General features: G+C 45.7%; 1 protein-coding gene across 3 annotated transcripts in view; it reads left to right on the top strand.

Annotated features, from left to right (window-relative positions):
* erbin (erbb2 interacting protein) overlaps positions 1 to 23,108 on the top strand; it is a 272,303-nt gene that overhangs the window by 196,488 nt on the left and 52,707 nt on the right. For all 3 annotated transcript variants that reach the window (XM_055631977.1, XM_055631965.1, XM_055631973.1), the window contains exons 12-16: positions 4,397 to 4,512; positions 11,633 to 11,702; positions 15,702 to 15,801; positions 17,790 to 17,911; positions 21,950 to 22,120. In XM_055631977.1, coding sequence (XP_055487952.1) covers positions 4,397 to 4,512; positions 11,633 to 11,702; positions 15,702 to 15,801; positions 17,790 to 17,911; positions 21,950 to 22,120 — 579 coding nt within the window. The remainder of the gene's footprint in view (positions 1 to 4,396; positions 4,513 to 11,632; positions 11,703 to 15,701; positions 15,802 to 17,789; positions 17,912 to 21,949; positions 22,121 to 23,108) is intronic.

Raw genomic sequence — 23,108 nt, 5'->3', positions numbered from 1 at the left:
TTATGTACATTGTCCCAAGTGTGTGGGATAGTACGAGGTGATCGCTGATCGGCGTAGGCCCAGTGAGCTGAAGGGCCAGCTTCCTCGCTGTAGGTCCGTCCATAGGCAATAGGTGCAGGGCTAGGCCACATTCGGCCCTTCGAGCCAGCACCGCCATTCAATGTGTTCATGGCTGATCATCCCCAATCAGTACCATGTTCCTGCCTTCTCCCCATATACCTGACTCCGCTATCTTTAAGAGCCCTATCTAGCTCACTCTTGAAAGTATCCAGAGAACCGGCCTCTACCGCCCTCTGAGGCGGGGAATTCCACAGACTCACAACTCTCTGTGAAAAAGTGTTTCCTCGTCTCCGTTCTAAATGGCTTGCCCTTATTCATAAAACTGTGGCCCCTGGTTCTGGACTCCCACACCATCGGGAACATGTTTCCTGCCTCGCTAGTGTCAAAACGCTTAATAATCTTATATTAGATGTCAGGTGGGCTGAAGGGCCATGCTGTAAGTGTGTCTAAAGTCACATGTGATGCCAGGGTTGGTGGTGGAAGCAGATAAAATAGTGGGCTTTCAGAGCCTTTCAAGCAGGCTCTGTGGGCTCTTGGGCATTGGTGCCGGCTCTGATATGTTCTGTGTCTTCTCATGCCGCTACTTTCCCTCTCTCTTGACTCTAAAGATGGGTGTCGACCCAAACATCACCTATTCCTTTTCTCCAGAGACGCTGCATGACCTGCTGAGTTACTCCAGCATTTTTTTTTAAGTAGACACATAGATGGATGTGCGGAGAATGGAGGAATATGGAGCAGGTGATGGCCAGCGGATAAGTTTAATTTAGCATCATCTGCGTCACAGACATCGTGAGCTGAAATGTCTGTTCTTGGGCTGCACTGCTTAAGGTTCCAAATTTCACAAAGAAAGTTTGTGGCTATTTTAAAAACTGTGTAGGAAGGAACTGCAGGTGCTGGTTTAAACCAAAGAATCTCTGAAGAATCATCTTGACCCAAAACGTCACCCATTCCTTGTCTCCAGAGATGCTGCCTGGCCTGCTGTTTTAAACTTTCAGCTTGGCCCCAAATGTCAGATGTCACTTCACAGCTTATTTGTCACATCTTGAATCAGCACCTCATATTTTGCTTGAGCAGCTTAAAACCCAGCGGTATGAATATTGATTAATCCAACTTCAAGTCACCCTTGCTTTCCCTCTGTCTGTCCTGTCCCCACCCTAGTTCACTGTCCTCCTGATTAAATTTTACTGATTGTATGCATCGTTGCCATCATCCCCACAGCTAACAATGAACTATTCTGCATTTTCTATTCATCGTCTGCTTTGATCTGTCATTTTCACACCTTAACCTTCCATATTATCTAAATGGTGGCCGATTGGGAAAGGGGGAGATGCAGCGAGACCTGGGTGTCATGGTACACCAGTCATTGAAGGTAGGCATGCAGGTGCAGCAGGCAGTAAAGAAAGCGAATGGTATGTTAGCTTTCATTGCAAAAGGATTTGAGTATAGGAGCAGGGAGGTTCTACTGCAGTTGTACAGGGTCTTGGTGAGACCACACCTGGAGTATTGCGTACAGTTTTGGTCTCCAAATCTGAGGAAGGACATTATTGCCATAGAGGGAGTGCAGAGAAGGTTCACCAGACTGATTCCTGGGATGTCAGGACTGTCTTATGAAGAAAGACTGGATGGACTTGGTTTATACTCTCTAGAATTTAGGAGATTGAGAGGGGATCTTATAGAAACTTACAAAATTCTTAAGGGGTTGGACAGGCTAGATGCAGGAAGATTGTTCCCGATGTTAGGGAAGTCCAGGACAAGGGGTCACAGCTTAAGGATAAGGGGGAAATCCTTTAAAACCGAGATGAGAAGAACTTTTTTCACACAGAGAGTGGTGAATCTCTGGAACTCTCTGCCACAGAGGGTAGTTGAGGCCAGTTCATTGGCTATATTTAAGAGGGAGTTAGATGTGGCCCTTGTGGCTAAGGGGATCAGGGGGTATGGAGAGAAGGCAGGTACGGGATACTGAGTTGGATGATCAGCCATGATCATATTGAATGGCGGTGCAGGCTCGAAGGGCCGAATGGCCTACTCCTGCACCTTGTTTCTATGTTTCTATATCTCTATATCTCCCTCTCCCCTGACTCTCAGTCTGAAGAAGGGCCTCGATTCAAAACATCACCTCTCCAGAGATACTGCCTGTCTGGCTGAGTTGCTCCGGCATCTTGTGTTTGTCTTTGGTCTGAACTAGTACAGTTCAGCACAGGAATGGCCTCAGTATGTCCGAGCTGACCATGGTGCCAATTTAACTAATCCCATCTGCTTGCAGGTGGCTCTTATCACTCTATTACCAAGGGAGATACCAAGTTTTGGAGTAACTCAGCGGGTAGGTTTGCCAACTGTCCCGTATAAGCCGGGACATCCCGCATATTGGGCTAAATTGGTTTGTCCCGTACGGGACCGGCCTTGTCCCGTGTTTGACTGCTACAACTCGGGTCGAGGGGACTGTCGGGTCGGAGCGCCGCGTCCGGCCCCGCCTCACCCATCCCGACGTAGTGCAGCCCATGGAGTGCAGCAGCAGCAGCAGCGCCTCGTCCGTGGCCCCGTCGGTCGGCAGCCCGGCCAGCTGTCCGACCTTCGGACCTTCGCTCACCGCCGACACCACCACCCCTCCTTCTCGTGGCCGATCATCGGTTCACGAGTTGGATGGGGCGCCGGACTTTGCACGTGACGTAGCGCGGCCCTGGGCCAAAACCCCTCAGCTGGCCCGCCGGCTGGGCTTTGTGTGCAGTCCAGCACCCGGGCCAACTCATCATTCACCCAGCCATGGCCGAGTCGGTCAACGATTTGCCGTCGGGAATTCATCCCTTATTTTGACCTTCTGTCCCTTATTTGGGAGTGAGAAAGTTGGCAACCCTATCTGCGGGTCAGGCAACATCTCTGGAGAAAAGGAATAGATGACGTTTCTGATTGAGACCCTTCTTCAGTCACTCTATAACCAGCCTGTTCACAACTGCCCACATGCATCTTCAACATTGCTATTATATCTGTTTCCACCAGTTCCTGTGCAGCAAATTCCAGACATCCACCACTCTGCATTATACAACAACAAAAAAACTTATCTCACGCATCTCCTTTAAACTTTAGGAGGAGATGAGGAACAGCAGTTGCTGGCTTACAAAAAAGGCACTAAGTGCTGGTATAACTCAGCGGGTCAGGGAGCTGGAGAATGGATCGAAGACATTTATGACAGAAGAAGATTCCCGACCCTTCTTCAGCGATGCTTCCTCACCCACTGAGATACTCCATCAGTTATTTTTTCCTTTAAAATCTCCCCCCCTCACCTTAAAACTCTGTATTCCAGTACTTGATATTTTTTCTCTGGGGGGTACGGCTGCTCTGTTTATGCCTTTCATCTATATTACTAAATCTCTGTTCTTGACCGCTTTTGGCCTTCTGTGCTGCGATTTCTGAGAGAATGCCGCCACCTACGGCCGTAATTTTTGGCCACCTCGCTCAGAGCCCCCCTCCGCCGCATGTGTGCTGAGCAATTTATTTTGTCAGAGGGCGGTGAATCTGTTGAATTCATTACCACAGAAGGCTGTGGAGGCTAAGTCAATTGATGTTTTTAAGGCAGAGATAGATAGATTCTTGATTAGTGCGGGTGTCAGGGGTTTTGGGGAGAAGGCAGGAGAATGGGGTTGAGAGGGAAAGATAGATCAGCATTGATTGAATGGCGGAGTAGACTTGATGGGCCGAACGGCCTAATTCTGCTCCAAGAACGTATACTTATGAAATAATTACCATTTTAATCTTGATGCTGTATTACTGTGTTTTTATGCAAATTTTATGGAAGAATCTCTTAACTATTGTGACGGGTGAGTTAATTTTTTTTCCCAGTCTGTGTGCTGGTGGTGACGTGACGTTAGAGTATTTGCTTGTGCTGTAATAGACGATAGGTGCAGGAGTAGGCCATTCGGCCCTTCGAGTTATTCAATGTGATCATGACTGATCATCCCCAATCAGTACCCCGCTCCTGCCTTCTCCCCATATCCCCTGACTCCGCTATTTTTTTAAGAGCCCTACCCAGTTCTCTCTTGGAAGTATCCAGACAACATGCCTCCACCGCCCTCTGAGGCAGAGAATTCCACAGACTCACAACTCTCTGTGAGAAAAAGTGTTTCCTCGTCTCCGTTCTAAATGGCTTACCCCTTATTCTTAAACTGCGTGTGGTCCCTGGTTCTGGACTCCCCCCAACATCGGGAACATGTTTCCTGTCTCTGGCGTGTCCGAACCCTTAATAATCTTATATGTTTCAATGAGATCCCCTCTCATTCTTCTAAACTCCAGAGTGTTCTGTTGTAATTAAACAACTCATTTGTGACAATTTGATTTACCTCAGATTGGTAACTGCAAGAACGTGACTGTGCTGTTCCTCCATTCCAACAAATTGGAGCACTTACCCGAGGAAATGGGAGAGATGAACAAACTCAAAGTCATTAATCTCAGTGACAACCGGTTAGTATTTCACAAAATACATCTGTTTAAAATATTTAAACTGCATTGACATTGTTGTGTAGCGATGTGGAGATACAGTATCGAGTCCACACTCACTATCAATCATCTGTACACTAGTGCGTTGGAAAGAACTGCAGATGCTGGCTTAAATCGAAGATAGACGCAAAAAGCTGGAGTAACTCAGCGGGACAGGCAGCGTCCCTGGAGAGAAGGGATGGGTGACGTTTCGGGTCGAGGCACTTGGGTCTGAAGAAGGGTTTCGACCTGAAACGTCACCCATTCCTTCTCTCCAGAGATGCTGCCTGTCCCACTGAGTAATGCCCCTGTCCCACAGGCGATTTTGCTAGGCGACTACAGGCGACTTAGGCCGTCTCCACATGGTCGCGGGCTGTCGCCTGTATGGTGTCCTCAGCCGCCTAAAAAGAGTTGTACCTTTTTTCTAGTCGCCGCTGGATTTTGAAATGTTGAACACTTTTTGGTGAGAGTCGGCGACGGTCGGCGCCCGTGGGCTTAACGCCAACGATCGTAGCCTGGCGTAGGTTGTCGCCAGGATGACGTAGGTTGTGCTGACTTCAGTGAATTCCATTGGCGACTACCTACGTCAACCGGCGACTGGATTGTCTCAACTTGTCGTAGCTTGTCGCGGGTGGACGTAGGTTGTCGTGGGTGTGGTCGTAGGTGGACGTCCTAATGGTCGGCGGTTGGCGGTAGCTTGCCGTAGCTTGACGTCGACTAGGCGGTATGTTGTTGTAGACCTTGTCGTGGGGAGGGGGGGGGGCTCAGTCGCCGGTTTTTCAACGACCTGCTACGACTATGACAGTCGCCGAAAAAACCGCCTCAGTGGGCCAGGTCCATAACTGCAACTTTTTGTGTCTATCTGTACATTACTTCCGTGTTATCCCAGTTTCGCATCCTACACAGTAGGGGCGATTTATAGAAGGCCATTAACCCACAAACACTCGCGCCATTGGAATACGGGAGGAAAGCTGAGCACCCGGAGAAAACCCGGAGAGCCCAAGAATAATGCATTCTAGTTAACACGTGACCATTTTGCAAACACTATCCAGACCAGTGGTTCCCAACCTTTTTTTGGCCATGCCCCACCTAATCACCTCTAAAATCCTGATGCCCCCCCTTGCTTTCCCTTGAGAGAAAACGGAGGAAATAGATATTATAAGGGTAACTTAGCAAAAGCTCTTTGAATCGCATTTCTAAATCCAATTCAATAAATAAGGTTCTCCCATGACCTCGCGCGCTTCGTGCGACGTGCATGAAGAGCGATGGCGCGGTGGTTATGTAATAACTACACAATAAAGACCTTTTTTACCCCCAAAAAATTATTTACTCAAAACAACATCTGAAACATAAACTACATATGTTTACCTGATGGAAAATCCAAAAAAATAAAAATCGAAAATTTGGACCCAGACCTCCTCAGTCGCGCTCAATTGCCCCCCTTAAAAATCAAATTGCCCCCCTGTGGGGCGTACGCCCCACGTTGGGAACCACTGATCCAGACAGACACAACGACTGATCAGTGCTTTTTTTAAAATCCCTCGATAGTAGCATTTAAAATATTTTAATATAATGCAGTAAACCCTCATTTTAACGGACCTCGTTATAAAGGATTTCATAAGTAATAGGGGCAGAACCCGGCCGTTCGGCCCATCAAGTCTACTCCGCCATTCAATCTTGGCTGATCTATCTTTCCCTCTCAACCCAATTCTCCTGCCTTCTCCCCATAGCCTCTCGCACTCATTATTTTGGTTCTGGTGGAAGGACCTGTCAATGGCTGCCCACACCAACCCCGACTCACACCACTTCCTGGTCACTTAGAAACATAGAAATTAGGTGCAGGAGTAGGTTTCGAGGCAACCTCGCCATTCAATATGATCATGGCTGATCATCTAAAATCAGCGTCCTGTTCCTGCTTTCTCCCCATATACCTTGATCCCTAAGAGCTGTATCTCAGTCTCTCTTGAATACATCCAGTGAATTGGCCTCCACCGCCTTCCGTGGATGAGAACTCCAGATTCACAACTCTCTGGGTGAAAACGTTTTTTCTCATCTCGGTCCTGGGAAATTCTCTGCCTCAGGGCGGTGGAGGCGGGTTCTCTGGATGCTTTCAAGAGAGAGCTAGATAGAGCTCTTAAAGATAGTGGAATCAAGGGGATATGGGGAGAAGGCAGGATCTGGGTACTGATTGGGGATGATCAGCCAAGATCACAGTGAATGGCGTTGCTGGCTCGAAGGGCCGAATGGCCTACTCCTGCACCTATTGTCTATTGACATTTTATTTTCTTCCCAACGTGTGTCAATGCCTTCAGTAATTTGTGCATTTGCACTCTTGAATTCCCTTGTGCCTCTCCTCGTCAGTTTCCACTGATGGCTGCAATCCAGAAAATGCTAACAAAGTTATTCAATTCACTTTGCGATTTTAAATCTTTGAGTGCAATTTACTTTCAAATTGAGCCGTTTGATCTTAAATCAGTATACTTACTATAGTGCTGAGAAAATGTGGTGAGTTTACTCTTAGCAATATCTTGCAACAATGACTCATTTATGGGAAAAGTTTCTATATTACACACACAAAGTTAGATTTGGTTCTCTCTAAGAATTTTGATCTCTTTGGACTTCCATGAAAGTTAATTGCTTGTTACTTAAATACAGTATTATTTTGTTTTAATTAACTTTTGTGTTAAAGAACAATGCATTGGAGTGTGTTTGAGCTGGGAGGACAGTTTACATGCATAATGTAGGTGTCAACTCGAAACTTTTCAAGACATTAATACAGAGAAATGTGAGGTGTTGCCTTTTGGGCAGAACCTCCACTGTGAATAGTCGGACTCTGGGGAGTGTTGTAGAGCAGAGGGATCTAGGAGTACAGGTGCATAGTTCCTTGAAGGTGGAGCCGCAGTTAGATAAGGTGGTCAAAAAGGCTTTTGGTACATTGGCCTTCATCAGTCAGAGTATTGAGTATAGAAGTTGGGAGGTCATGTCTCAGTTGTATAAGACGTTGGTGAGACGACAGTTCAGGGCCCCGTGTTGTAGGAAAGATGTTGTCAAGTTGGAAAGGGTGCAGAGAAAATTTTCAAGAATGTTGCCAGGATTCGAGGGGGCGGGGTGAGCTGTATGGAGCAGTTGAACAATTTAGGACTTTATTCCTTGGAATGCAGGAGGGTCCTATTAGGATGATTTTATGATTTTATTGAAGTGTATAGATCATGAGATGAATAGATTGGGTACATGCACAGAGTAAGGGAATCAAGAACCAGAAGTCAAAGGTTTAAGGTGAAGGGGGAAAGATTTTATCGAAATCTGAGGGGTAACTTGTCACACAAAGGGTGATGGGTGTATGGAACGAGCTGTCGGTGGACAACAGAGGAGGTGGTTGAGGCAGGGACTATCGCAATGTTTCCAAAGGAATTGGATGGGTCCATGGATATAACAGTTTTGGAGGGCTACTATTGTCCAAATGCAGGCTGGTGGGACTAGTGTGGCTGGGACATGTTGGTGGATGTGGGCAAGTTGGGCTGAAGGGCCTGTTTCCATGCTGTTGTCACTCTATGACTCTACCTCAACCTATCCTCAGGAAAGTGTCCCAACCACCTCGTTCCTGATAGATACACCTCTGTGTTTTGATGCCGTCCTAAAATGTTTTGGCACCCATTGTTCCGTTTTTTTAATTCTTTCGATTGCGGCCAATTTTGCCTTGTTTTGAATCTGTTCCCTTTGAATGTTCTTGTACACAATGACCTTATCAATTGTGTCACTGCCTTCAGTGATTTGTGTATTTGTTCTCTCCGATTCCCTAGTGCCTCTCCTCTGTCACTTCTCCGTTTCCAAGGATCACATATCCTTGTTTTCGTTGCATATTTTTGTGTTGAGACACTTCCAACGGTGGTGCGGCGGTAGAGTTTCGGCCTTACAGCGCCAGAGACCCGGGTTTGATCCAGACTACGGGTGGACACATGACAATAAACTCTCTTGACTTGACTTGAGTTTGTACGTTCTCCCCTTGACATGCATGGGTTTTCTCCGGGTGCTCTGGTTTCCTCCCACAATGACATACAGGTTAATACAGGGGTTCCCAACCTTTTTCGTCCCGTTTACCCCTGGCAACTTTAATAGCACACGACAATGTTGTTTCACTTATTTATGAACAACTAATGATGAACAGATACCGGTATACCAGAACCAAACACAGTCAGTCAATGAGAAAAAAATAGGTACAAATCCAGAATCAACAAATTTACCCCCTGGGGAGGCTAAATTTACCCCCTGGTTGGGAACCCTTGGGTTAGTAGGTTACTTGGCATGGTATAAATGTACATTGCCCCTAGTGTGTGTAAGATTGCGTTAATGTGCGGGGATCGCTGGTCGGAACGGGTTCAGTGGGCCGAAGGACCTGTTTCCAAACTTTTAAAAAAGCTAAATGAATTTCCAATTTTGTTATGTCATTAATGTGCTCTTGTGGAGTTCCTCTCAGTACTGGCCATCAGCCACCTTTTCCCCAACTTAGAGTTTAAAACTGATTTGCAGATAACACACACTATCATGAAAATGAATTGTCTTGAAGGTCATAAGTGATAGTAGTAGAATTAGGCCATCAACCCATCAAGTCTACTCCGCCATTCATTCATGGCTGTTCTATCTCTACCTCCCAACCCTATTCTCCTGCCTTCTCCCCATAACCTCTGACATCCCGTACTAATCAAGAATCTGTCAATCTCAGCCGTAAACATATCCATTGACTTGGCATCCACAATGGCAATGAATTCCTCAGATTCACCACTCTCTGATGAAAGAAATCCCTCCTCATCTTTCGAAATGATCGTCCTTTAATTCTGAGGCTATGACCACTGGTCCTAGACTCTCCCACTAGTGGAAACATCCTCTCCACATCCACTCTATCCAGGCCTTTCACTTAGCGGTAAGTTTCAAAGAGCTCCCCCCTCATTCCTCTCTTATGATTAATTTATTTTTTATTGGTCTCAAGCATTTTGTAGATCTAGAGAAATGAAATCTAGGGATGTGAAGTCAAAGTAGTTAATGCTCGCTGCCTTTAATATAATACTAATGTTTCATTGGTATTAATTACACGTGATCAGTTGAGGCAATAGCACCTTAGTTTAGTTTAGATACAGTGTGGATACAGGGTCTTCGGCCCACCCAACCCACACCGACTAGCAACACCTGTATACCAGCACTATCCTAAACGATAGGGACAGTTTGTAGAAGCCAATTAACCTACAAACATTTAGCTCTTAGGGCTGAGGGATCTGGCGAGAAGGCAGGAACGGGGTACTGATTGTGGATGATCAGCCACGATCACATTGAATGGTGGTTCTGGCTCGCGGGGCCGAATGGCCTACTCCTGCACCTGTTGTCTATGATAAACCTGGACGTTTCTGGAATGTGTGAGGAAACCGGAGCACCTGGGGAAAACCCACGCAGCCGCAGGGAGCACGTGCAAACTCCATCCAGACAGCGCCCGCAGTCAGGATCGAACTCTGGTCTCTGGCGCTGTCAGGAAGCCGACTCTACCCCTGCGCCACCGTGCCACGCTATTCCCACCTATTGGGTGGAATGGGCAAAATAGTAAACGTAAAAATGCCAGCCGGCGCTCAGAACGCCTCCTTTGCTGAGCGGGTATTGAAGGATTCTTAGACTCATCAGCGGGGATGTTCGCATTGAATATTGGCGTAAGGAGGGGGAGAAGACTACTTCAGTGGGGCCCCTGCCATTACTGAAACTTGCAAGTTTTCAGAACCAAAGTGCAGAGATGAAAGCTAAAACGGTGCAATGATATTGTTTGCATCAGATGGGTTTTTTCTAAAACTTTGGCCTCACTTCAACTTTTTACTGACGTTCTGAAATGGAAAATGCTGAAAACAATTGGCCAGTCAGGGGAGCATCTCCAGGGATGGAATATCAAAACAAATTGCAGATGATGGAAATCCGATATGGAAGAAGTAAACATTTTGCGTCCTCGACCCTGGGTTGGAACAGCGATGAGTTTTTTTTTTAAGCAGTGCTGGCTGTGAGAGGACAGTAAAGGCTTATTAATTGCTGGTAATCTGCCTGAAGGCGATAGAAACAGGAGGTTTAGTTTAGTTTAGGGATACAGCACGGAAACAGGCCCTTTGGCCCATCGAGTCCGCACCGACCAGCGATCCCCGCACACTCAACCCCTGCCCTACACACACCAGGGGACAATTTACAATTTCACCGATCGAATTAACCTACAAACCCGTACGCCTTTGGAGTGTGGGATGAAACCTGAGCACCCGGAGTAAACCCACGCAGGTCACGGGGGGGAGAAAGTCCAAACTCCGTGCAGACGGCACCCGTAGCCAGGATCGAACCCGGGTCTCTGGCGGTGAAAGAGCTGTCAGGCAGCAACTCTACCGCTGCGCCACCGTGCCGCCCTGTGAGAGGTGAATGAGAGCTGAGAGGGTAGAAAATGTTTCTTGATGTGTGTAGATGGAAACATGGAAAGTTTTCTAGGGATACAAACCAGCCTCCGAGAATATTGAGGGGGGGCGTCGCTGAGAACAAAGAGGGACTGTAATGAAATATTTTTTACTTTGTCAGGGCCCTATACGCTGCAACTCTTTACATACTTTGTGTGTATGGTGTACAAAACAAAGAATCTCACTGTGACATGTGACAATAAAATATCAACAAATCAATCTATTCAAGAGAGAGCTAGATAGGGCTCTTAAATATACCGGAGTCAGGGGATATGGGGAGAAGGCAGGAACTGGTTACTGATTGGGGATGATCAGCCATGATCACATTGAATGGCGGTGCTGGCTCGAAGGGCCGAATGGCCTACTCCTGCACCTATTGTCTATTGTCTGATCAACAACCCCTGCCCCCCTTAAAGTTGGGTTGGCAGCCCCCTGTAATCATGTTCTCTCTCTGCACTGCAATAAATCTTTTGTCCAGCTTTCCTGTCTTGCTAGACTTGCATTTGTAAACCTATCGGTTACTTGCTTTGATGTGCCATCGACTGACTTTCACATCCAAAGTAACGTCGCGCACAATATAATTGACTGCATTTAAATTGAGAGCATTCGTGTTTAACTTTTGTACTTTGATTATGTTTCCTTAGATTAAAGAATCTGCCGTTTAGTTTCACAAAACTGCACGAACTAACGGCGATGTGGTTGTCGGAAAATCAGGTGAGCGCATGAGTGACCCAGGCTGTGACAGTGCGGAGAGGCAGGGATCTGGGGGATGCTGGAAAGCGGAATGGAATGGAGTACTTTATTGTATCCAATACATTACCCAATGTACACCGACGGTACTGACAAAGCTACAAAGCACGCCGGCTCCCCCTTTAATTCTCCTTCCCCCCCCCCTCAACCATCACACAGCGGTTTGCCCACGCCAGCTCCCCCATTGTTCTTCCCCTCCAACCTCCCCAAGATGGTCCCCATCCCCCCCCAATCTCATCGACCGCGTGCCAACCCGCGAGGCTTCACCGCCACCGAGGCCCCATCGCCGCGAGGCTTCACCGCCACCGAGGCCCCATCGCCGCTTTGCTCCACCAAGTGGTGGAGGAGCTCAGCAGGTCAGGCAGTATCTCTGGAGGACATGGATACCAGAGAAGCTCTCCGACCGCTGGCCTGCGGCCTTCCAGTTGTGGTGGCGCTGCGAGTCGGCTGCCTCGCCTTTGTATTGAATTGTATTGTTTTCAATTTATTGTCATTTTTTGAGACAACGAAATGAATTTCCAACAGGCAGTATCGTTTTAAAAAAAAAAAAAAAAAAAAAAAAAAGTCTAAATGTGGGGGTGTGGGGGGGGGGGGGGGGGGGGAATTAAAAATTTTGTTAAAAGCACAAACACAGAGAGTCCACAACACAGCATTTTGTCTCTTGTCGTCGTAAACCAGCATTTACAGTTCCTTCCGCCAGTGAAAAGCTTTTTTTGTTGCATGCTATCCAGTCAGTGGAAAGTCTATAGATGATTACAGTAAAGCCATCCACAGTATAAAGATGCAGGATAAAGGGAATAGCGTGAGTGCAAGATAAAATCCACTAAAGCCGATACAGTCACGGTGGCGCAGCGGTAGAGTCGCTGCCTTACAGCGAACGCAGCGGCGGAGACCCGGGTTCGATCCCGACTACGGGTGCTGTCTGTGTGGAGTTTGTACGTTCTCCCCGTGATTTGCATGGGTTTTCTCCGAGATCTTCCGAGATTCCTCCCACAAAGACGTACAGGTTTGTACGTTAATTGGCTTGGTGTAAAAATTGTCCCCAGTGGGTATGAGATAGAGTTAATGTGCGGGGGATCGCTGGTCGGCACAGACCCGGTGGGCCGAAGGGGCTGTTTACGTGCTGTATCTCTAAACTAAACTAAAGAAATGCAGCCTTCCCATCAGTCACATTTACCCACCCCTTTCATCACAGTCCTGTGAATTATTGTCTTTCAACTGCTGAATTGATTCCCTTTTAAACCCAGCCCTCCAGGCAGTGAATTCCAGATCTTAACCACCCTGCATTAGAAAAAAATACTTCATCGCATTCCCTTTGTATGTTTTAGCGAAAATGTCATATCCATTTCCCACTGCTTGACAATGCAGTGTCTCTTACCGGGGCAAGTGATTTAACTCTGCACCTGAGCTGCTATTCATAAAGCTGCCAGTTGTACGGATTGTATTTTCATTAATTCGATAGAACAACGGAACATTGTGAAGGGCAGCTCTGTGATAATTAAGATTTGTCAGTAATAATCCTGTGGCAAAATGTTTATTAATCTCTTTGTTATGCTCTGCTGTCCTGCCGAGTTATATTTCCCAGGGCATGTTCTAGTCATTTTTCCCCCTCCCTTTTGCAAGAGGGAAGTTTTTGTTTCTTCACCTGAAAACTGCCGTTTTTATTTCAGTAATGGACATCTTCTCCAATTTATTTTTTAATCCAAAATGCAGGGAGTGCAGCATAGGTTTACAAGGTTAATTCCCGGGATGGCGGCTGTCATTTGCTGAGAGAATGGAGCGGCTGGGATTGCATACTCTGGAGTTTAGAAGGATGAGAGAGGATCTTATTGAAACGTATAAGATTGTTAAGGGTTTGGACACGCTAGAGGCAGGAAAACATTTTCCCGATATTGGGGTAGTCCAGAACCAGGGGCCACAGTTTAAGAATAAGGGCTAAGCCATTTAGAACGGAGACGAGGAAACACATTTTCACACACAGAGTGGTGAGTCTGTGGAAATCCCTGCCTCAGAGGGCGGTGGAGGCTGGTTCTCTGGATACATTCAAGAGAGAGCTAGCTAGGGCTCTAAAACACTGCAAAGTCAGGGGATATGGTGAGAAGGCAGGAACGGGGTACTGATTGTGTATGATCAGCCATGATCACATTGAATGGCGGTGCTGGCTCGAAGGGCCGAATGGCCTACTCCTGCACCTATTGTCTATTATCTATTGCTACTTTTGTTTTGTGTTTTAAAAATGAAATGGGTCATTTTTTTTGTTACAACAATGTTCCATTTTTTAATTTCTTCGGATCCCTTTTTGATTTGAAGATATACCTGGAACATAAAACAATGAACAGCGCAAGAACAGGCCCTTCAGCCCACATTGTCTGTGCTGGCCATGATGTCTGGTCCAACTTCTGTCTGCCTACATGTAATCCATATTCCTCATGTCTGCCCCAACTACCAACCCCAGCAGCACATTCCAGGCACCCACCACACTCTATGTTTATTTTTATATATAACCTTGCTGCTATTTATGTCCCTTGAATGGTGAGAGGGTGAGATACATCTCCTGTATACTTTGACCCTCTCACCATAAACCTGTGCCATCTAGTGGTTAAGAAAGAACTGCAGATGCTGGATAAATCGAAGGTAGACAAAAATGCTGGAGAAACTCAACGGGTGAGGCAGCATCTGTGGAGCGAAGGAAATAGGCGACGTTTCGGGTCGAGACCCTTAGAGAAGGAATAGGCGATGTTTCGGGTCGAGACGATTTTTTTTCATCCTTGGAAAATTGTTCTGAGCATCTCCATCTAAAAATGTTAAATATTGGGTCTACTGGGTCTCCCCACAACCTCTGCCGTTTAAAACAATCCAAGTCTGTCCAACCACTCCCTGTAGCTGATACCCCCTAAGCCAGGCACCATTTTGGTGAATCTTCTCTGCACTTTCCAAAATCTCTACATCCTCTCTGTAATGCGGTGATCGGAACTGCACGCAAGTGGAACCTGACCAAAGTCGCGTGAAGCTGCATTGTGGTGGGACCGGCAGCATGCTTTGGAGAAAGGGAATAGGTGACGTTTCTGGTCGAGTCCCTTCTTCAGACTGGGAACTAACTCCTGAGTCTTCCATGCAATGCCACAACCTATGAAAGATGGGATACCAAAAACCTCCTTTACCACTCTGTCTACCTTTGTTGCTATTTTCAGGGAGTTACAGACTTGGACCCAAGTTCCCTCTGTACATCAATGCTGTTTAAGTGTCATCCCATTAATTGTATATTTCCCTCGTGCATTCGACCTCCCAAAGTGCAGCACATTTGCTTGGATTAAACTCCTTAAACACCCATTTCTGTAACTGATCTATATCCCACTGTATAAATCAATCACTTCCCGACAATGGCAACACAAGTGGACAGAATGGGAAAGAAGGCACATGGTATGCCTGCTTTCATAGGTCGGGGCATTGATTATAAGAGTCAGGAGTCACAACGCAGCTCTCAGCATGAAGAAGGGTCTCGACCAGAAACGTCACCTATTCCTTTTCTACAGAGATGCTGCCTGTCCCGACCCAGCCCAGGCGCCACATTGTTGGCGGGGGGGGGGGGGGAGATTCCAAATGCGTGCTCGTAATTTTGTCTGGATTAAAGGTGGTTCTGAACCATGTGTGGTGGACCTGTAGCTGGGAATTGTTACAATTGACAATAGGTGCAGGAGTGGGCCATTCGGCCCTTCGAGCCAGCACCGCCATTCAATGTGATCATGGCTGATCATCCCCAATCAGTACCCCGTTCCTGCCTTCTCCCCATATGACGCTGCTATTTTTAAGAGCCCTATCTAGCTCTCTCTTGAAAGCATCCAGAGAACCTGCCTCCACCGCCCTCTGAGGCAGTTACCTCTAAATGTATCTTGAATCTGTTATTGCTCTCCTGCCTATCGGGATATGCAGTCAAACGGTAACAATTTTATTTTTCCTTTGCAGTCAAAACCACTGATTCCCCTTCAGAAAGAGGTGGATCCAGAAACACAGATGCAGGTGCTCACAAACTACATGTTCCCTCAGCAGCCTAGAACAGAGGATGGTAGGTATTGCTTAGGTTTCAAATAATTCTTTCACTATCTTAGCCCTATTCAACTAGTTTCTGGTAGTTTAGTTTAATGTCACATGTACCAAGGTACAGTGAAAAGCTTTTGTTGCGGGCTATCCAGTCAGTGAAAAGACAATACATGATTACAGTCGAGCCGTCCACAGATGCATAATAAAGGGAATTGTGTTCAGTATAAGATAGAGACCAGTAAAGTGTGATCAAAGATAGTCCAAGGGTCTCTAGTGAGGTAGATAGTAGTTCAGCACCGCTCTCTAGTTGTTGGTAGGATGATTCAGTTGCCCGATAACAGCTGGGAAGAAACTGTCACCTGAATCTGGAGGTGTGCGATTTCACACTTCTGTACCCCTTGCCCGATGGCATAGGGAAGACGAGGGAGTGGCCAGGGTGTGACCCATCCTTGATGATGCTGCTGGCCTTGCCGTGGCAGATGGAAGTGTAGATGGAGTCAATGGAGGGGAGGTTGATTTGTGTGATGTGACAATCCGATGCAATATCTCGCAGTTTTAGCATCAATGAATTCTGAACTAATGTTTGATTATTTCTCCCCGGCACAACTTTAAGATGTTGCTGAGTTGTGGCGGGATGCAGATGAACGCCGTGTAATAGATCATTCGGAAGGATCCACTCACATTGTCTTTTTAAGTGAGCTTTGCCGGGTTTTGCCTCTTGTTTTAAGCCTCTTGTTTTCAGTCAATGATGCCCATGCCTGTTCCACTATAGATATAGATATAGATAGATAGATGGATAGATGGATAGATGGATAGACCGACAGATAGACAGACAGACGGATAGACAGACAGATAGACAGACAGATAGACAGACAGATAGACAGACAGACAGATAGACAGACAGACGGATAGACAGACAGACGGATAGACAGACAGACGGATAGACAGACAGATAGATAGACAGATAGACAGGATATAGACAGACAGATGGATAGACAGACAGATGGATAGACAGACAGATGGATAGACAGACAGATGGATAGACAGACAGATGGATAGACAGACAGATGGATAGACAGACAGATAGACAGACAGATAGATAGACAGATAGACAGACAGATAGATAGACAGATAGATGGATAGACAGATAGACAGATAGACAGATAGATAGACAGATAGATAGACAAGATAGATAGATAGACAGATAGATAGATAGATAGATAGACAGATAGATAGATAGATAGACAGACAGATAGATAGAATGTTTGCATGTGGCTCTATCCATCTTAAGAAAAGAGAATTCCATGAACTGGATGGCACGGTGGCGCAGAGGTGGAGTTGCTGACTTACAGCGCTTTCAGCACCAGAGACCCGGGTTCGATCCCAACTACGGGTGCTGTCTGTACGGAGTTTGTACACTCTCCCCATGGACACTTAGGTTTGCTCCGAGATCTTTGGTTTCCTCCCACAATCCAAAGACGTACAGGTTTTGTAGGTTAATTGTCTCCAGTGTGTGCAAGGTAGTGCTAATGTGCGGGGATCACTGGTCTGCTCGGACTCGTTGGGCCGAAGGGCCTGTTTCCGCACTGTATCTCTAAACTTCTTCTTCTTGCGCATGGCGTGCACAGCCTAAAGTTGTAGGAGAACTTGTTCTATTTGATCTTATTTGATTGTGCACGCCGGGTTGATTGCATTTGTCGAAACAGGGCGGACCACGTGAAGGTTGCAATCTCCCACCCCATCTCTAAACTAAAACTAGGTTAAACTAATCCAAGAATCAAGAGAGTTTAATTATCATAAATGTGGAAACGGAACGATGAAAATCTTACACGCAGCAGCACAGTAAACATTTGGTTAAATTATCACCATCATCTGCACTTGTCGCCATTTCAAAGAACTGTTTATTTTATTTTGGTTGAGCCCTTTGAAGTGAGTTTGGGTCACGCTCGTGATGATTCCCGCTTGCTGGAAGAGATTTCCAATTAAAGTTTGTGTGCTGCTTTGCGGTTTTAGTGCTGTTCATCTCGGATAATGAAAGTTTCAACCCATCGCTGTGGGAGGAGCAGAGGAAGCAGCGGGCTCAAGTGGCGTTCGAATGTGACGAAGACAAGGATGAGAGAGAGGCGCCATCACGGGTAAGGTCAAGTCCTGGTCACTTAAACCAACAGAGACAAGGAACTGCGGGTGCAGGGCCTGCCTGTACTCACTGGAGTTTAGAAGGATGAGGGGGAACCCCATTGAAACATACAGAATAGTGAAAGGCTTGGAAAATAGAAAAATAGCTGCATTCGGCCCTTCGAGCTTGCACCACCATTCAATATGATCATGGCTGATCATCTAAAATCAATACCCCGTACCTGCTTTCTCCCCATATCACTTGACTCCCTTAGCCCTAAGAGCTAAATCTTACTCTCTCTTGAAAACATCCAATGAATTGGCCTCCACTGCCTTCTGTGGCAGGGAATTCCACAGATTCACAACTCTCTGGGTGAAAACGTTTTTCCTCATCTCAGTCCAATATGGCCTAACCCCTTATTCTTAAACTGGGACCCCTGTTCTGGACTCCGAACATCAGGATAGAATGGATGTGGGAGGATTTTTCCACTAGTGAGAAAGTCTGAGACTAGAGGTCACATTCTCAGAATTAAAGGACATTCCTTTAGGAAGGAGTTGAGGAGGAAAGACAATACATGATTACAATCGAGCCATTTGCGATGTACCGATATATGATGAAGGGGATAACGTGAATAATGTTTAGCAAGATAAAGTCCAGTTAAGTCTGATCAAATATAGTCCAGGGGTCTCCGATGATAGTAGCTTAGTCCCGCTCTTTGGTTGCTGGTAGGGGTGCAGTTGCCTGATAGCTGATCTCACTTGAGTTGTGCAACTGAAACCATTTTGTTTGAAGTTGCAACAAAGGTTTTCAAGCCTTGGTTCAATTTATTAAAAAAACTAAAATAATGATCAGGGAGGGAGGAAAAAAATATCTTTGCATATTCTAAACAATTCATACTGGAGATACAACCGATATTTGATATTATGACTATACGGCCTACCTGGGTAGTCAAGTCAAGTCAAGTTTATTTGTCACATACACATACAAGATGTGCAGTGAAATGAAAATTATCTTCGCATATTCTAAACAATTCATACTGGAGATACAATCATAACACACATATTCTTTTACATAATAAATATGACTATACGGCCTACCTGGGTAAGACATATACTTACCCAGGTAGGGTTTGTGTTTGTTTGTGTTCGCTGATGGTTGACATTTGCTTCAAATTGATGCATCTGCTTTGCTGAGAAACAATCATAACTTTTAAACACAGAAGGATACACTGCGCGCAGTTAAGCTTCAATAGACAATAGGTGCAGGAGTAGGCCATTCGGCCCTTCGAGCCAGCACCGCCATTCACTGTGATCGTGGCTGATCATCCAAACTCGGTATCCCTTTCCTGCCTTTTCCCCATATCCTTTGACTTTCCCATATCCCTATCTTTAAGATCTCTCTATGCACCTCTCTCTTGAAAGCATACAGAGAATTGGCCTCCACCGTCTTCGGAGGCAGAGAATTCCACAGACTCACAACCCTCTGTGTGGAAAAAGTTTTTCCTCATCTCCGTTCTAAATGGCCTACCCTTTATTTTTAAACTGTGGCCCCTGGTTCTGGACTCCCCCAACATCGGGAACATGTTTCCTGTGTCTAGCGTGTCCAAACCCTTAATAATCTTATATGTTTCAATGAGATCCCCTCTCAACCTTCTAAACTCCCGAGTATACAAGAGTATTCCAAGCTACTAGATGATATTAGACAAAAGTGCTGGAGAAACTCAGCGGGTGCGGCAACATCTATGGAGTGAAGGAAATAGGCAAATTTTCGGCCTGAAACGTTGCCTATTTCCTTCGCTTCATAGATGCTGATGCACCCGCTGAGTTTCTCCAGCACTTTTGTCTACCTTCGATTTTCCAGCATCTGCAGTTCCTTCTTAAACATTACTAGATGATATAATGGCATCTGCATAAGACTTAAGTATCAGTGGTTATATCTCTCCTAAGACTGAGGTCATATAATTGGTGGAAAAAGTGGATATATTTAGTTTTATGCAGAGAAGAGTTTTTTTGGATAACCGTCTCAGTTAATGTCTTTGCACCTTGGAGTTGATCAGCTGATAATGCAGCAGGAAAATACTTAGCAATGTGCTTCCACTTTCCACAATAAAATTGTAAAGTACCTCGATGCTAGTCGTGCACAAATGCAATGTGAAATTAATTTTAACATACAAGTTTGGTACAATTAAATCCTGCCGCTGAATCAATTTTAACTATGTTCCATGTGAATATGCAAATCTCAGGGATTTAAAGAGAACTCCGTTAATTTTGTTTTTTTAATCTGATTATCCGCAATGGCATGAAAACCATGTTAATTATTTCAGAGCATTCTCATTTTAATTGGTATTGAGGATTAAATGCTCGAATTTTATAATAATAATAATACATTATATTTATGGGCGCCTTTCAAGAGTCTCAAGGACACCTTGCAAAAATTTAGCAGGTAGATGAAAAACATGTAAGGGGAATGAAATAAATAGTAGAGACATGACTAGTACACAAAGTAAAGACAGAATTCAATTCAAAACACAATATGAGGCAATTAATGCACAGATGAAAAGGGAGGGGGACGTGGGGCTAAGGATAGGCAGAGGTGAAGAAATGGGTCTTGAGGTGGGACTGGAAGATGGTGAGGGACACGGAATTGCGGATCAGTTGGGGGAGGGGGTTCCAGTTTATGTGAGTATTTGGAATATGATGGCTCACATCATCCATATGTTGTCAATGTTATAAAGTGATCACAGACTAAAATCTAGTTCAAGTTCAAGAGAGTTTATCGTCATGTGTCCCTGATAGGACAATGACATTCTTGCTTTGCTTTAGCACACCAGAACATAGTAGGCATGAATACAGAACAGATTGGTGTGTCCATATACCATTGTATAAATATATACACAACTGAATAAATAAACTGATAAAGTGCAAATAAACAGATAATGGTGTTCAGAGTTTTGTCCGAGCCGAGTTTAATAGCCTGATGGCTGTGGGGAAGTAGCTATTCCTGAACCTGGACGTTGCAGTCTTCAGGCTCCTGTACCTTCTACTAGGTAGCGGGGAGATAGATGAGTGTATGGCCAGGATGGTGTAGATCCCCTCGATGGAAAGGAAGGTCAGAGCCGATGATGGACTGGGCAGAGTATACCACTTTTTGTAGCCTTTTCCGCTCCAGGGCACTCAAGTTTCCGAACTAATATAGAGTGATACAGCGTGGAAACAGGTCCTTCGGGCCAACTTGCCCACACCGGCCCCAGCTACACGGGTCCCACCTGCCTGCACTCATTTAGCCCATATCGCTCTGAACCTGTCCTATCCATGTGCCTGTCCAAATGTTTTTTTAAACATTCGTGATGGTACCTGCATTAACGACCTCTTCTGGCAGCTCGTTTCATGTACCCACCACCCATTGTGTCAAAGGGGTTATTTTTCAGGTTCCTATTAAATATTTACCCCCCCCCCCTCACCTTAAACCTATGTCCCCTGGTTATCGATTCCCCTACTCTGAGTAGCTCCTCCCGCCACGGGTACCATGTAATCCCGTGCTACCCGCTCCATGGTCGGATAGTCGGTGACTAAACCGTCTCCCTCACCTGGTTTGCCGGGTGAGGAGGGGGCAGTGGACCCCCAGTAGGACCAAAAACAAGACCCGTCAAAGGGCGGATGAGCTCCTCGCGAGCCGACGGCCATCGACACTTCAGCAGAAGTTGCGATCACTGTCGTACACGGCATTGTAAGGCACCGTGCCCGCTGATGTTGTCAACGATGATGATGATGGGTAAAAAACTGTGCATCTACCCGATCTATTCCACTCATGATTTTATACACCTCTATAAGACCACCCCTCATCCTCCTGCACTCCAAGGAATAGAGTCAACCTCTCCCTACAACTCAGGCCCTCGGGTCCTGTCAACATCCTTGTAAATGTTGAACAGTAGTAATACATGAATGAAGCAAGCATTATTTTGATTTGATTGAAACGTATTAAATTGGGCAAATAGAGGTTCAATTTGCCAGAGCTGTTGTGGGTTAATAAACTAACTGTGCAATCTATTCATCGACAGGAAGGCAACTTGAAAAGGTATCCGACACCTTATCCTGATGAACTCAAAAACATGGTTAAAACGGCACAGAGCGTGGTGCACAGGTTAAGGGATGATGGGAATTCGGACGACTCTGGAGCTGAAATGAAGCCAAACGATGAGAGATCAGTCACAGCAAAGAGTTCTGTCGAGGTGAGAACATTTTCATTTAGTTTAGTTTCGTTTAATTAAGTTGTGTTTAGTTCAGAGACACAACGAGGGAACAGGCCCTTCAGCTCACCGTGTCCGCGCCGACCAGCGATGATCCCGGCACATTAACACTATCCTACACACGCTAGGGGCAATTTACATTCATATCAAGCCAATTAACCTTCTGTACATTTTTTTTTTTTTTTTTTAATCAAAACATTTATTCAATTAATAAAAAATAATATTTACACTACAATAAAACAAGCCAGAACCCACCACCATAAATACAATACAAACATATATCCATAATAAACTATTATACAATTATGATACAATCCTTATTGAGGATTTCTGTACATCTTTGGAGTGTGGGAGGAAACCGAACATCTCAGAGAAAACCCACGGGGTACAAACTCCGTAGTCGGGATTGGACCGGGATCTCTGGCGCTGTAAGGCAGCCGCAACTCTACCGCTGCGCCACCGTGCCACCCTTGCAACACTGCTTATCTAATTCACTCTAATAATAATAATAATAATAATAATAATCTTTATTGTCATTGTACAAGACAACAAGATTTTGTTGGAGCAGTCCTCCAGCTGCACAGGAATATGAGTATAAAAATACGTTTAAAAAAGAACTATTAAAAAAATTAGACTATAAACATATAGGAGTATGGGCGGGTGTGTGAGAGAGGGGGGGAATCAGTGTGGGAGGGGGATAGAGTTCAGTAGTGTCACAGCTCTATGGTAGAAGCTGTTTTTTAGTCTTGTCGTGCGGGCGCTCAGTGTCCTGTATCGTCTTCCTGAGGGCAGGGGGGTGAAGAGGCAGTGTCCAGGGTGTGTGCTGTCTCTAATGATGCCCTTGACCCTCCGGATGCAGCGGGTCCGGTAGATGTCCTCCAGTCTGGGGAGCTGGGTGCCAGTGATCCTCAGTCTCAGCAGTCTTAATGACGCGTTGGAGAGCTTTCCTGTTCTCTGCGGTGCAGCCAGA

Source organism: Leucoraja erinacea, chromosome 3 (genome assembly GCF_028641065.1).
Source record: "Leucoraja erinacea ecotype New England chromosome 3, Leri_hhj_1, whole genome shotgun sequence".
NCBI lineage: Eukaryota > Metazoa > Chordata > Chondrichthyes > Rajiformes > Rajidae > Leucoraja > Leucoraja erinaceus.
This window is presented reverse-complemented; position numbering and strand designations above follow the sequence as displayed.